This window comes from Neurospora crassa, linkage group V (genome assembly GCF_000182925.2).
Source record: "Neurospora crassa OR74A linkage group V, whole genome shotgun sequence".
Classification (NCBI taxonomy): domain Eukaryota; kingdom Fungi; phylum Ascomycota; class Sordariomycetes; order Sordariales; family Sordariaceae; genus Neurospora; species Neurospora crassa.
Window position 1 is genome coordinate 2,096,385 of NC_026505.1, and position 12,437 is coordinate 2,108,821.

The window sequence follows — 12,437 nt, forward strand, 5'->3', positions numbered from 1 at the left end:
TCCTTCCATTTCACCTTTACGACGAAAATGAAAATTGATGAACACACATTGGATTGATTTGGTGAGAACGCCGTAGAATGTTTGTTATTTTGATTTCCCTCCTCACTTATTGTTTTCATAAAACCTCCAAACATTGATGTGGACAAACCACGGCAGATGGAGGACAACATGGATCAATGAACCCGCTCATAACCGGCCCGGCAGTGAGAGGAGACGACCGTTGCCGACCTCCGCGCCGAGACTCTTCAACTAGGCAAAAGACGCGGCTCCGATACTGGCCGCCCAGATCCACAACACCCAACGTTGACTACGCGTCCCCTCGCACTGATACTTGTAACTACTTAGTATCTCTTCGTCATATCACTTTTGACCACAGGACACACACCACTTGAGAGGAACAGTTGTCTTTTGAGCCCCGCCCTCGTCCCTCCAAAAGACGAAGACGCTTCAAGACCGCAACCCATTTATAAACCACAAAAGGATCCATCCCGACAGAGAAGCTTGAGATGGAGGAGGGCGAGCAGCAGTGGAAAGGCGTGAAGAGTGCCATTGAAGACCCGGAGGAGGCAAGAGTCATATATTGTGCACTCGACTCATTTGTGTCAGTAGCCCCCATCACTCCTGCTTGACCTTTGCCTTTGGACCCTGTCCAGACCCCCGCAACTCATGGAGTCTGCTTGTTTTTTTTTCCCGAAAAAAAAGAAGTCATTCTCGGCTTCCGTCATTCGGCGACATGCATGGTGATGGCCGGCCGGTCATCACGCCCGGCAGATCCGGTTTTGTTCACCCTGGTTCAAGCTCGTCAAACATGCATTTTCCCTATCACTGACTGAAGAGTAGCCAATATGCCCGGATAGCACACTTCAACTGCACTCACTTGAGGAGGCAGTCCTTTTATGCTCTTCCCGAGGCTCACTGGAAGATGCTAGCAGCGCCACCCTTCAACTATCTGGACACTCTGGACAAGGTTGACAATGCCATCGAGTCCAACGCTGAACTAGCACGCGCCATAGTCCGCGTAGGTCTGGTCAACTTCCAACCACAGGACGTCACGCAGGGCAGCGAACCTACGATCCCTCCCCGATGGAGGGGCTGCGCGAAACGCTTGGATATCGACAAAGCCCGTAGTACTCTCAGGCAGTTCTACCGAGACTGGTCCGCTGAGGGCAAATCCGAGCGTGAAATATGCTTTGGCCCTGTTTTCCGCGCCCTAGAAGCACAAAAGGAGTCAAGGCCAAGAGACGCCTCGCCCATGCGGGTGCTTGTGCCCGGGGCAGGGCTGGGCCGCCTTGTCTTTGAGCTTTGCGCCAAAGGGTACGTCGCTGAAGGCAATGAGATATCCTACCATCAGCTGCTCGCCTCATCTTATATCCTGAACTGTGTTGAAAAGCCAGGGCAACACACTATTTACCCCTGGATTCACACTTTCTCTAACCATTCAACACGAGATAACCACCTGCGAAAGTACGCCATCCCAGATGTGCACTGTGCAAACGAGCTCACACGGTTAGAAGAGGAGGGAGTTGCCATTGGAGAAATGAGCATGACGGCTGCTGATTTCCTGTGTCTTTACACTGAAGACTACCAAGCCGAAGCCTGGGATGCGGTGGCTTGCGTTTTCTTCCTCGACACCGCTCCGAACTTGATTCGGTATCTGGAAACCATCCTTTATTGTCTAAAACCTGGTGGTCTGCTCATCAACCACGGCCCATTGCTCTGGCACTTTGAGAACAATGCACCTGGAGGACACGGACATGATGATGATGACGGCGACTATGATACCACCGGAATTGCGGACCCTGGTAGCTTTGAACTCTCCGATGACGAGGTGATGGCGCTGGTCACCAAAGTCGGGTTTGAAATCGTCTCGCGCGAGACCGGCATTGAATCACCCTATCTTTTGGACCAGGAGTCTATGCTACAAACAGTGTATAAGGCGAGCTCATGGGTGGCCCGCAAACCACACACCACGGCATAGGACCGAAGTCACCTCTCATGACTTTACAACCGAATATGGGCTGTCACCGTGAGATTTATACGTGTGACTAATCTATATAGCACGGGCTATAGTGGCTCGTGAAACAAAGGACGAAGAGGAGTGTTACCACATACCCGCACAGCATATCTACCTCTCGAATCTTTCTACATGAACTCCCTTTCTCTACAACAAAGCTCCAATACACCAAACTCACAACTTTGCGCTCTCCACATTCAACTGCCCCTTCGCCCACATCGCACCACCATCAATCGCAATTGTCGCCCCATTCACGTGCGCACCCGCCCTACTCGCCAAATACACCACCACGCCCGCAATATCCTCCGGCCGACCAAGCCTCTTCATCGGGTTCGCCGCCGCGATGCTCTCCTTCCCGCCGCTCATATCCAACAGCCCGTTGCTCATCTTGGTCGGAAAGAAACCCGGGCAAATGCTATTCACAGTAATACCCCTCGGTCCCAGCTCCACCGCCAGATTCCTCCCCAAATGAATGACCGCCGCCTTGGAAGCACTATACCCATACGTCCCTTGCTTGCCAATCGTGCCAATACCCAAGCCCGCCACCGAAGCCGTGATGATGACGCGGCTCGGGTCCTCCACGCTCGCCTTCTTCTGCAAAAGGGGCGCAAACTCCCGGATGGTGTTGAACACGCCCCGGACATTCAGGTCCATGACCTTGGCAAAGGCCGAATCGGGATGCTCGTCAAAGGGCGCGCCCCAGGTGGCACCGGCGTTGGCTAGCAGAATGTCGACGTGGTCGGTGTGCTTGGCGACTTCGGAGACGAGGTGCTGAACGCCTGATAAGGTGGCCGCGTCGGCGGGGATGGAGATGGCCTTGGCGCCCGGGGCGAGACCGGGGAGGGCGTTGAGGGTCTTGACGGCGCTGTCGCAGGCGGAGGCTTTGCGGGAGGAGATGAAGACTTTGGAGGCGCCAGCTTGAAGAAGGCTATAGGGGTGGGCGGGATCAATCAGTTAACGTTTTGTGGGACTTTTTGAGTGGATGAGTTATGGTTTGGGGAGTTGGTCGGGCAAGGAGAGACCTGTAAGAAGGATATAGTTGTAAAGAGACTGAAGAAGCAACATGGAAGTTGTTGTAATTTGATGTTGGTTATGAAGTTTAAAACTGAGAATATCTTACGCAGAAGCAGCACTCAGACCCAATCCTCTTGAACCGCCCGTCACGACAGCAACCTTGCCCTTGACAGAGAAGAGGGAAGGGAAATCATTAAGCTGAGCGTCCGCCATTGTGAATGTTGTCTCTTTCTTTCTTTCGTTCGATAGGTAAAAAAAAACAAGAGAAACCTAAAGAACAGTTAAAAATGATAACTTTTGGGGGAAAAAAAGGTCAATAAGTTGATGTCACATATAATGTTTGAATTGAAGATCTAAAACCCGTACGTGGTGCCCTGGAACGGGACGTGGGTCGCTTTTTGACATCGGACAGTTTACCCCCTGTACTACTTGGTGTGCGGGGGAGAGACAGCTCGGTAGTGAGAGCCGAGGCTCTGGGGCCCCGCACTATGTTCACGCAGTAGATCGCCTCGCTTCGCTTCCACACTACCTATCGGGAATCGGCACCTTCGTCGCCTTCGCCAGCTCCAAGTATTGAGTTTGAAAAATAACATCATCTTCGAGTCTATGGTGAGAATGTGGCTGAATTAGGTTAAGGTTTGATTTCGGTCTGAAGGGGAAGAAAAAAAAACATTCATGATGTGATGTATCGACAGCAGATTACTTAGTTTGTCCTTGGTAGGCACAGAATCGGAAGATGGAAGAGTACAAATTTCACAGTGCACTGCTAACCCGAATTTCAATGGTGTATTGCGAAAGAGATCGGGTTTGTGGAATAGCTGTCGTCTACAGTTGACCGCGCGACACCTCAGTTACACTCGTTCTTGTCCAAAGAAGGACCCGAATTGATCATCAAGTCTAAAGGTACGCTAGATACATCACTGCCGCTACTTGAATTGAGTAATATCTGTGCAACTCACCGTAATAATACATCCACTCAACAACGATCAAGTTTGGAGAGGAATTGCTCGCTCCGGCGCATGTTCCGGGTGGTGTGCAGGACTGCCAGCATCGTTGTTGGCCGTTTGCTCGGCTTGATCTCCCTGCTGCTGGATCCCTTGCTCGTTGGCGGCGGCGGCGGCTGCAGCTGCTGCTGCTGCTTCTGCCGCTGCCGCTGCCGCAGCTTCTTGCCTTTCTCTCCGCTCACGCTCAGCACGCTCATGCGCTTCGAGCTGTGCAATATGCCTCTCAGCCACCCCAGGAGCGATACTAGCCAGAAACAAGAGGCCGGCTCTTTCAATGCGGCGGAAGAAATTGACCAAGTGGACGGCCCCAGCATTGTCGATATCTCGGCGCTCGTGTAATCCGACAAGACCCACGCCAGGCTCACCATTCGCGCCCGCAGGTGGTGGTGCTTGAGGTTGCGGAACATGCTGGCGTCGCTGCTGATTCGGGCCAGCCATATGAAGTAGTCCATCAAGATGTTGTCTGATTGGCCCAAGAGCTTGATTGGCAAATCGATTCAGGAAACCCGCGTTCATGACGAGGACGCCAGCAGCCAGGGCCGCCATGGTAAATACTCGAGTCCAAGAAGAGTCGTTAGACGTAAACCACCATATGAAGAAGATCAACCTGATGACCAGCCATATATGAGGCCACGCTGCAGCAACCAATGCGGCGGCTCCGACGGCGTTGTTTGGGTGTCCTATTCCATGTCCAACAGCTCGATGACCGATCCTGATCCTCACCTGCACCGGTTGGTGTTGCCCTTGTGGTCTCTGTGGCTGGTTTTGGACTGGTGGTGCCGTGTGTAATGGAGGGTAGTTGAGCGCAGCTGGTTGAACAACTCCGGGGTACAACAAGGGTGGCTGCGGGAGGGTAAAGGCACGATGGCTCTGGAACGTTCCTGGTGTGGCGTACAGCTCCGATCCGTTCTTGACCAGAAGACCTCTTGGGCCAGTGGGAGAGGAAAGAATATACACCTCCGCTCGTTCTCTCTGCGGTGGGGACTGTGGGTGAGGCACTGTAGCTGGTCCGTTCGTTGGATCAGAGGTTGATATCCCGGCTGCAGGACCGGTCATATGTTGGTAGATGTTTCGAATCTGTTCATCTGTAGCTGGTGCTACTGCTGAAGGAGCCAAATTGCGCAAAGCGTCAATCCGGGCTTGCGTCCGCTGTACGTCAGCACGCCAATCGTTCTGTGATGAGGCGTCCTGCTGCGTTATCCTTTGCTCCCTAAGAACAGTTTGGCTTGAAACCGGTGCGGGTTGAAAGGAGGCAGTAGGGCCAGACGGGTGGTGGTTGGAGGTTCTGACCACGAGATGGAGAGGCTGTTGGTCGCCTGTGCGAAGCTGTTGACATGGCAGATTCGTCAGCCCATGTTCCCCCAATCTGTGTGCCATTGACGAAGGTGTGCTTACCTTGTCTTCACCAAAAACATCTAGTAAGGTATCACTCTCGCGGGCGAGCAATCGGCCTTGGTGGATGATGCGCTGCTCGTCATGAGCCGGGTGCATTGGAAGAACATCGCGGATCTTGTCCTTTAGTTGCCCAACCGTCGTTGCAGCTGGGAGGCCTTGAAAGTCAAGGTCGTCGGGGACGCCTTCGGATGGGGAGACAAAGTGAATATTAACGAGCAGAGGAGCGTCCTCCCCGGTGGTTTCTGGCGCTGTAGGCAAAGACGCTGCCGGCTCTCGGTCATTGGCGGCCATCCTGACTGTCAACGAACTCCTGGCGGGTGGCGATTGGCTCGGATCGGTCGTCTAAGCCAGAAGTATGTAGGGATCGATTGCTTCTTGGAGTCGCTTACGGTGTAGCTACCTCTAGGTCAACAGGCAACTAGGTAGACTCGGAGATTACAGCAAGCGGATTCCGAAGGCTGGTGTACGATTCTTGCGAAAACAGAGCGCGGCAATCAGACGAATCACGGTTGTGTAAAGAAATGGGAGGGGCTATATTAATTCGAAGCGCGATTGTAGATGCTAGATTTGTTCTAGATGGGATGACAGTGGTGTTGAGGTGCGAGTTGTGGTACAGGTTGGTTGTCCAGGGCAGCTCCTAGAATAAATTCCACGTTGTCATTCAGACCGCGAGCAGCAGTCTGGGCAGCCAAGGATGTGGTACCTGGCCCCACGTTGAAAGAGGTTGCAGCAGTGCACGAGAAATGGGCTCTCTCTGCAGCATGACCTGGCGTGCTGAAGATATTTTCTTGTACGCGTGCTGCGGAGCCATGCACCCGGCAGGCACTCAGGTACTCGCTATCCCAGCTTCCCCACAAGCACGCAGAACTTTCCATCGTCTTCACTGCGTCTGTCTCTCTGCACTGGCACCCTACGGGTAGGTAGGTACCTATGTAGGTATTATATAAAGTAACACGGGGTTTGCTGGCGAGACTTTGGGGTAGAGGTAAGGTATTTAAGAAGATGCGATCGAGGGACACCGAGGTGAAGCCGTGAGGGGAGATCTGGGGACGGGAAGCTACAAGGTGAGTAAAAGAGGGGACTTGAAACGGTACGGTACAGTACCTTCGTTTCATTACAGGCAGTGCCATGCCCGGGCGGCCGCTGTGCGTCTGGCACGCTTGCGTCATGACGCCCGGGAAAGAGCTTGGTACGATGGAAAACTTGATGGGATGGAAGGAGATCGCGTGCACATCGCCTCGTTCCATTGCCGTATTTATAGTATCTTCGTTGCCTTTCATCTTACCTAGGTCTGGACATGTCGTCTGTCTGCCCCGTTCACGCATCAACCACCAACATCCCGACACGAGCCGACCACCATATCTCGGTTGGACTCCATCCTCATCCCGGCTAACATTGCGCTCCATCAAAAGTCGAAAGACGGCAACCTGTACGGAGACCCGGGGAAACAGGGGAGGAGATACGGGGTAGGCGCACCATCGCCACCACTCGGACGGCTTCCTCACTGCCCAAGTCCAGACAGATTTCGTTGAATCGCTCTAGGTCAGACGGGCACGACTGGGTCAGATTTTACCCCAACGAATACCACAAAACACCCAACTATCGGGGCCTCTGCTACGACGTTGGCGCATACCAAGGCAGGACACGCGCAGTATCTCGTAGGGCTAGTCTAGAGTAGCCGAATTGTTGCCGCGGACAGCGACGCTTTGATACGTCTGCGGTCGTTGGTGTTTCCACTCGACTCTTTCACAAGCCAGAACATCGTCGACTCTAGCGGCGCCCATAGGTTGTAGGGAAACCCCTAGTAGCAGCCCCAGCGAGCCCCTTCTGCCCCTATTCGGTCAAGGCGGGAGCCCTGAAGGGCGTTCGGGCGACTTGTCCCGGCAGGGGTTGCAGTGCATTGTTGCGGACCCGCTAATTAACGGAAGCGACTTTTTCACTCGTTTCCCACTTTGCCTGTGGCCCTCGCTCGACTAGCCCTGGCTTCTCCGTGTGGTCCCAGCCAACGCTGTCGGCCCTGTCGCTCGTGAAAGACCGTCTTCCTCCCCCCAAGATGGCCTCTTTCCAGCTGGGCCCGGTCTCCGCTCGAGTCCGGGTTTCCACGCTTTCTTCGACAGCTTTCGGGCGGTGTCCGACTTCCACGCGCTTCACCAGACTCGAAATCCCGTTCTCTGCGTCGACACGGGCGCCCCCAGCCCACCAAATGTTTGGCCGACGCTTCTTTTCCAACCACATGCCAAAGCGGCCCAGGATGCAGTGGCACCCCATACCCATTGGCCTGGGCATCGGCCTTCTAGGCGTCATGCAGTTCTACAAAGTCTACACGAGAGACCGGGACGAAAAACGCCAGGCTGCCGTCGAAGGCTCCGAGCCTGGCCAAGCCGGCAAGCCCAAGAAGCGGCGCCGCATCCGGCCGGACGGCCCTTGGTACGTTGACCACGCCGGCTTGCTCAATTTTTTGAGGCGCCACGAGCTAACCACCCGGTGTTTAGGCAGGTTCAGGTCATGTCGACTCTTCCTCTCAAGGCCATGTCCCGTCTTTGGGGCAAGTTCAACGAATTGACCATCCCCTACTATCTCAGAGCTCCCGGTTTCCGTCTATATGCATACTTCTTTGGTGTCAAGTGAGTGAGACCCGGACTCCTCCCTTCCTCTCTCTCTCTGTCTTGTGCTGACACGTGCGCTCCAGTCTCGATGAAGTCGAAGAACAAGACCTCCACAAGTTCCCCAACCTCGCCGCTTTCTTCTACCGCACTCTCAAGCCCGGTGTCCGCCCCGTGGATCCCAACCACAATGCCCTGGTTTCGCCGTCCGATGGTCGAATACTCCAGTTTGGGCGAATAGAAGGAGGCGATATCGAACAGGTCAAGGGTATGACTTATACTATCGATGCGCTCCTCGGCCAGAACTCTCCAACTCCCAGCATCTCCGGTACGACGCTCCTCGACGAAAGCACCAAGGCGAAATCGGTCAATGGAGACTTTGAGGGCGACGAGGAATTGGTCAAGAAGGACGAAGAATTTGCCCGCGTCAACGGTATCTCTTACACTCTCCCGGATCTTCTCTCTGGTTCCAAGAAGCATGACAAGCTGTTCAAGCCCAAGGATGAGTCTGTCACCCCTTCCAAGACTTCCGAGACTGAGGTGAGCGCCGAGCTTGCGCTTGGTGAGAAGCCCTGGTACGACGTTCTCTCGGGTGGCGAGCGCCACACTCTCTACTATGCTGTCATCTATCTGGCTCCTGGCGACTATCATCGGTTCCATTCCCCCACGGAGTGGGTTGTCGAGCGCAGACGTCACTTTGCCGGCGAGCTCTTCAGCGTGTCCCCTTACCTACAGCGCACCCTCCCTGGTCTCTTCACCCTGAACGAGCGTGTCGTCCTCCTCGGCAGATGGCGTTGGGGCTTCTTCGGCTACGTCCCTGTCGGTGCGACCAATGTCGGCTCTATCAAGATCAACTTCGATCGCGAACTTCGGACCAACAGCTTGACGACCGATACCGCTGCTGATCGGGCTGCGGAGCTTGCGGCGGCCAAGGGCGAGCCTTACCTGGGATATGCTGAGGCCACCTACGAAGCTGCCAGCCCGGTCCTGAAGGGTCATGCTTTGCGCAGAGGTGAGGAGATGGGTGGCTTCCAGCTTGGCAGCACCATCGTCCTTGTCTTTGAGGCGCCCGTTGCCGAGCACGACGAGTCCGGCAAGGTCACCAAGGGATGGACCTGGGACGTCGAGAAGGGGCGGAAGATCAAGATGGGACAGACCTTGGGTCATGTTGCGCTCTAATTTGAGCACATAAAAGAACCCTTAGTACAGTGGGAGGCGTTTGAAGGGACGGAATGATTGAAAACTAGACAAGACTAAGGTGGTGTATTCGGGTTTCGGATCTCTTCAACATGTATCCTTTGACTTTATGCTCTTTATATGATACCCCTTCCCGGGTAGCAATATCTACGTTGCACTCTGTTTCTCATTTTCTTTTCATAGGTATATATCTTTCAAGATTGAAAGCATCAAAAAAGTATTCATAGCATGTGGTTGGGATCTGAAAAGGGCAGATGGATGGACGGGCGCTTATACATAGCTGGGAAAACGAAATATCTGTACCAAACATACACCTCGTGCAACTGTATCTTCAAGAACATCATGATGATGCTGCGTTCCATCACATAGAGGAGTCGTCGTATAAAAGTGAATAAACATGGGCAATACTGTAGAATGAGATAAGTCCACACCCCAACCCCTACCTCGGGAGCCATATTTAGCGGCAAGTATTTTTAGTCTTATTTCCCCGCGCTCTCTCTCTACGTTTCTAGAAATTACCTTGGACTCTCAAAATCAGAGATCCTGACGTTTCATCTCATCCCTCCAAAGTTCAGACCAGGGCCAGGATCAGGACATCGGCTGTCCGGCTCACAACATGGCACGTGCTTTTCAGTTCAACTCTTCTGCTACAGCCGACTTCTAAAGACGAACTGGAAATGCTCCCAACTGAATGATACTTGATGAAAAGAGGGGGTATTCATCATCTCTACTCTAGTCTATTTCTAGTGTAGCAGCATAGCAGGTCGGTCGACCATACCGTGACCATATGAAATCGCTTCGCTTCTTTATTTAACAAACACAAACACACACAAAACTTCCCTTCCTTAGGTCAGGTCCTCCCCTTAAGCAGAACCAAAGGACTTGAACTTCTCCTCCACGGGGCCGAAAGCCTTCTCACCCGCATCACCAGTCTTGCCACCAAAGACAAGTTGAGCGTTGAGCTTCCAGCTCTCGGGGATAGACCACGTCTCGGCGACCTTGGCGTCGATCAGAGGGTTGTAGTGCTGCAGGTTGGCGCCGAGACCCTCGGCCTCGAGAGCGACCCAGAGAGTGTGCTGGAGCATGGCGTCCGACTGCACGGCCCAGACAGGGAAGCGGTCGGCGTAGACGGCGAACTGCTCTTGCATGCCCTTGACGACGGTCTCGTCCTCGAAGAAAAGGATCTGTTTTGGTTGGTAACAAAGGTGTTAGTCAGTGGAGATGATGGAAGGAAGGAAAGGGGGAATGAAGCATCACGAAAAAGCGGGAGAAAAGAGGAGAAAAAAAAAAAAGAAAAAAAAAAAAAGAAAAAAAAAGAGAGAGACAGAGGGGGGAGGATAACATACAGTACCAGCAGCACCCTTGAACATGGCCATCTTGCCAGCCGTGCTAGCGAAGCTGTCCTCGGGAACGATAGCCTTGAGGGTCTCGGTGGTGATGTCCCAGAGCTTCTCGTGCTCGGCGCCGAGGAGAACAACGACACGGTTGCTCTGAGAGTTGAAGGACGAGGGAACGTGCTGAAGAGCCTCCTTGACGATCTCGTTGATGCGCTCGGTGGTCAAAGAACCGAGGTCCTTGGAGAGAGGGTAGTAGGTGCGGCGCTGCTTGATGAGGTCAAGGACCGCGTTGGCAGAGATCTGAGTGGAAGACATCTTGGATGATGATGTGTGGATGTTGCTTGTGAAAGTAACGGAAGGTTTGTTGTTGGTGATGTTGTTTGTAGTCGAACGAGAGATCGCGGTGAAGGGAGAAAGCGTCTTGGGCTTGGGAGTCGTGCTTCTTATGAGTCCAGAGGATATGGTGGCTCGAAGTCTACTGGGGGCGAAGTGTCGCATAAGGACGGATAGGATCTAGTGTCAACCCTTGCGATCAAGGGTGGAAACTGTGTTGACGGCGGTTGTTCCCTTGTCTAGACGTGGATGGCAACGGAGGAGAGGGCGGGGCTTTCTGGACGTGGCAGGTTATGGTACGATATGGGTCCTTGTCAACTATTTTTTCGAATTTCTTCGACGTTCCGGATCTCGGTGGAGTGAGCGGTATGGAGTATGGAGCACTCGAGGGATGATAAAGGAAGGGGTTGAGGTTGTCACTGAAGGTATTCACGTAGGTCCTTTTGGAGGTTTATATCTGTCTCTATTTGAGCGATCTGGATACTGAGCGTGGAGAGGACAGAAGCCTCCATCACCATCGTAGACCACACGATGCCTATCATCACGGATTGGCTTACTAAGTGCACTCATCTCTGGCTACATTACGGATGCCTTCATCTGAGACTCTACCGCAAAGCGAAGAGGGCAGAGATGAAACAAGCATCGTGAATCGCCATCTGTACCTCCTACCCCACACAGCGACGACCGTGGGGCCGGTCAGAAAGAGGGGCTATTCTTGTGTGCAGCGTCCAGCCGACCAGGGTTGGAGGGGGTTGTTGTTGGATTTTCAAGAGATTTCCAAAAGCTCTGTCAGCCATTAACAATACAACCGGAGACCAAGCTTGACCTACCACCCAATGAGACAACGAGAAGGTTCTATATCGGGGATATTTTGCTCTATCCAGTTAGTACCGCCGGACGCCGAAAGTTTCGTCCATGAGGCTCTGCGGTTATGCGCTCTTACCGCCCTGAGACCGCACAGACATGCTGTCAAACTGCGCCTCGTGTGATGACGAAGGCTGACAAAGCCGACCTTATCATTTTATTAAAAGCTTAGACAAGCAGAACACGAAAACGGGGTGCTCCCGGAGAGCGGTCAACTCTCAAGGTTGGGGAGGAAGCTCAGAGAGATCATAAACTGCCCAGCCTCATCATATGTCTCCGCCCTCAAAAACACCAACGGAAACAATAATAAAGCATTGTTCAACATCGACAAACAGCACGGCCCAGAAGTTTTAGGTTCCGAGACCTTTACTGTCGCAAAGCCCAATCTGGACTCAACCAAGATTAATAACAACCCTTTTTAGCCGGCTGGGCTCTTCTTCATCCAGGAAGCTTGCACTCGGACCGTTCATGCATTGGTCTCCTTGTCCATGCAGTTTACGGTTTTATCATCGGAACATGCAGCCTCCTAATACGCTTTCTATCGAAGTCGGTAGCGTAGGCATGCAAGTCATAAGGATAGTATTCTGTACTTTTGCTCAACAAGTCGTCGACACTGTATGTAAAAGACAGGTTGTTGAGTGGTGAAATTCAAACGTGATATGGCGGGATCACCATG

General features: G+C 53.1%; 5 protein-coding genes across 5 annotated transcripts; 2 read left to right on the plus strand and 3 right to left on the minus strand.

Annotated features, from left to right (window-relative positions):
- The first annotated feature begins 240 nt into the window (after positions 1–240).
- On the plus strand, positions 241–3,132 carry NCU03692 (methyltransferase). The gene is made up of 2 exons (XM_956375.2): positions 241–601; positions 841–3,132. The coding sequence occupies exons 1-2, from the start codon at positions 507–509 to the stop codon at positions 1,976–1,978; spliced, it is 1,233 nt and encodes a 410-aa protein (XP_961468.2). The 5' UTR covers positions 241–506; the 3' UTR covers positions 1,979–3,132.
- NCU03693 (oxidoreductase) lies at positions 1,998–3,406 on the minus strand. Its single transcript, XM_956376.2, has 2 exons — positions 3,135–3,406; positions 1,998–2,942 (listed from the first exon to the last, which is right to left on the minus strand). The coding sequence occupies exons 1-2, from the start codon at positions 3,239–3,241 to the stop codon at positions 2,189–2,191; spliced, it is 861 nt and encodes a 286-aa protein (XP_961469.1). The 5' UTR covers positions 3,242–3,406; the 3' UTR covers positions 1,998–2,188.
- Positions 3,407–3,800: 394 nt separating this feature from the next.
- On the minus strand, positions 3,801–6,469 carry NCU03694 (hypothetical protein). The gene is made up of 2 exons (XM_956377.3): positions 5,428–6,469; positions 3,801–5,358 (listed from the first exon to the last, which is right to left on the minus strand). Exons 1-2 carry the CDS (start codon positions 5,716–5,718, stop codon positions 4,015–4,017), a joined length of 1,635 nt encoding a protein of 544 aa, XP_961470.2. The 5' UTR covers positions 5,719–6,469; the 3' UTR covers positions 3,801–4,014.
- Positions 6,470–6,718: 249 nt separating this feature from the next.
- NCU03695 (phosphatidylserine decarboxylase proenzyme 1) lies at positions 6,719–9,630 on the plus strand. The gene is made up of 3 exons (XM_956378.3): positions 6,719–7,854; positions 7,920–8,051; positions 8,117–9,630. Exons 1-3 carry the CDS (start codon positions 7,481–7,483, stop codon positions 9,207–9,209), a joined length of 1,599 nt encoding a protein of 532 aa, XP_961471.1. The 5' UTR covers positions 6,719–7,480; the 3' UTR covers positions 9,210–9,630.
- Positions 9,631–9,868: 238 nt separating this feature from the next.
- NCU03696 (nitroreductase) lies at positions 9,869–11,440 on the minus strand. The gene is made up of 2 exons (XM_956379.2): positions 10,574–11,440; positions 9,869–10,411 (listed from the first exon to the last, which is right to left on the minus strand). The coding sequence occupies exons 1-2, from the start codon at positions 11,060–11,062 to the stop codon at positions 10,091–10,093; spliced, it is 810 nt and encodes a 269-aa protein (XP_961472.2). The 5' UTR covers positions 11,063–11,440; the 3' UTR covers positions 9,869–10,090.
- Positions 11,441–12,437: the final 997 nt, after the last annotated feature.

Coding starts and splice junctions, on each gene's coding strand:
- NCU03692 (XM_956375.2), top strand. CDS start 507: ATGGAGGAGGGCGAGCAGCAGTGGAAAGGCGTGAAGAGTGCCATTGAA. Junction 602..840: donor TGTGCACTCGACTCATTTGT/GTCAGTAGCCCC, acceptor ACTGAAGAGTAG/CCAATATGCCCGGATAGCAC.
- NCU03693 (XM_956376.2), bottom strand. CDS start 3,241: ATGGCGGACGCTCAGCTTAATGATTTCCCTTCCCTCTTCTCTGTCAAG. Junction 2,943..3,134: donor GGTCTGAGTGCTGCTTCTGC/GTAAGATATTCT, acceptor CCACCCCTATAG/CCTTCTTCAAGCTGGCGCCT.
- NCU03694 (XM_956377.3), bottom strand. CDS start 5,718: ATGGCCGCCAATGACCGAGAGCCGGCAGCGTCTTTGCCTACAGCGCCA. Junction 5,359..5,427: donor ATGTTTTTGGTGAAGACAAG/GTAAGCACACCT, acceptor CCATGTCAACAG/CTTCGCACAGGCGACCAACA.
- NCU03695 (XM_956378.3), top strand. CDS start 7,481: ATGGCCTCTTTCCAGCTGGGCCCGGTCTCCGCTCGAGTCCGGGTTTCC. Junction 7,855..7,919: donor ATCCGGCCGGACGGCCCTTG/GTACGTTGACCA, acceptor CCCGGTGTTTAG/GCAGGTTCAGGTCATGTCGA. Junction 8,052..8,116: donor GCATACTTCTTTGGTGTCAA/GTGAGTGAGACC, acceptor CGTGCGCTCCAG/TCTCGATGAAGTCGAAGAAC.
- NCU03696 (XM_956379.2), bottom strand. CDS start 11,062: ATGCGACACTTCGCCCCCAGTAGACTTCGAGCCACCATATCCTCTGGA. Junction 10,412..10,573: donor TCAAGGGTGCTGCTGGTACT/GTATGTTATCCT, acceptor CAACCAAAACAG/ATCCTTTTCTTCGAGGACGA.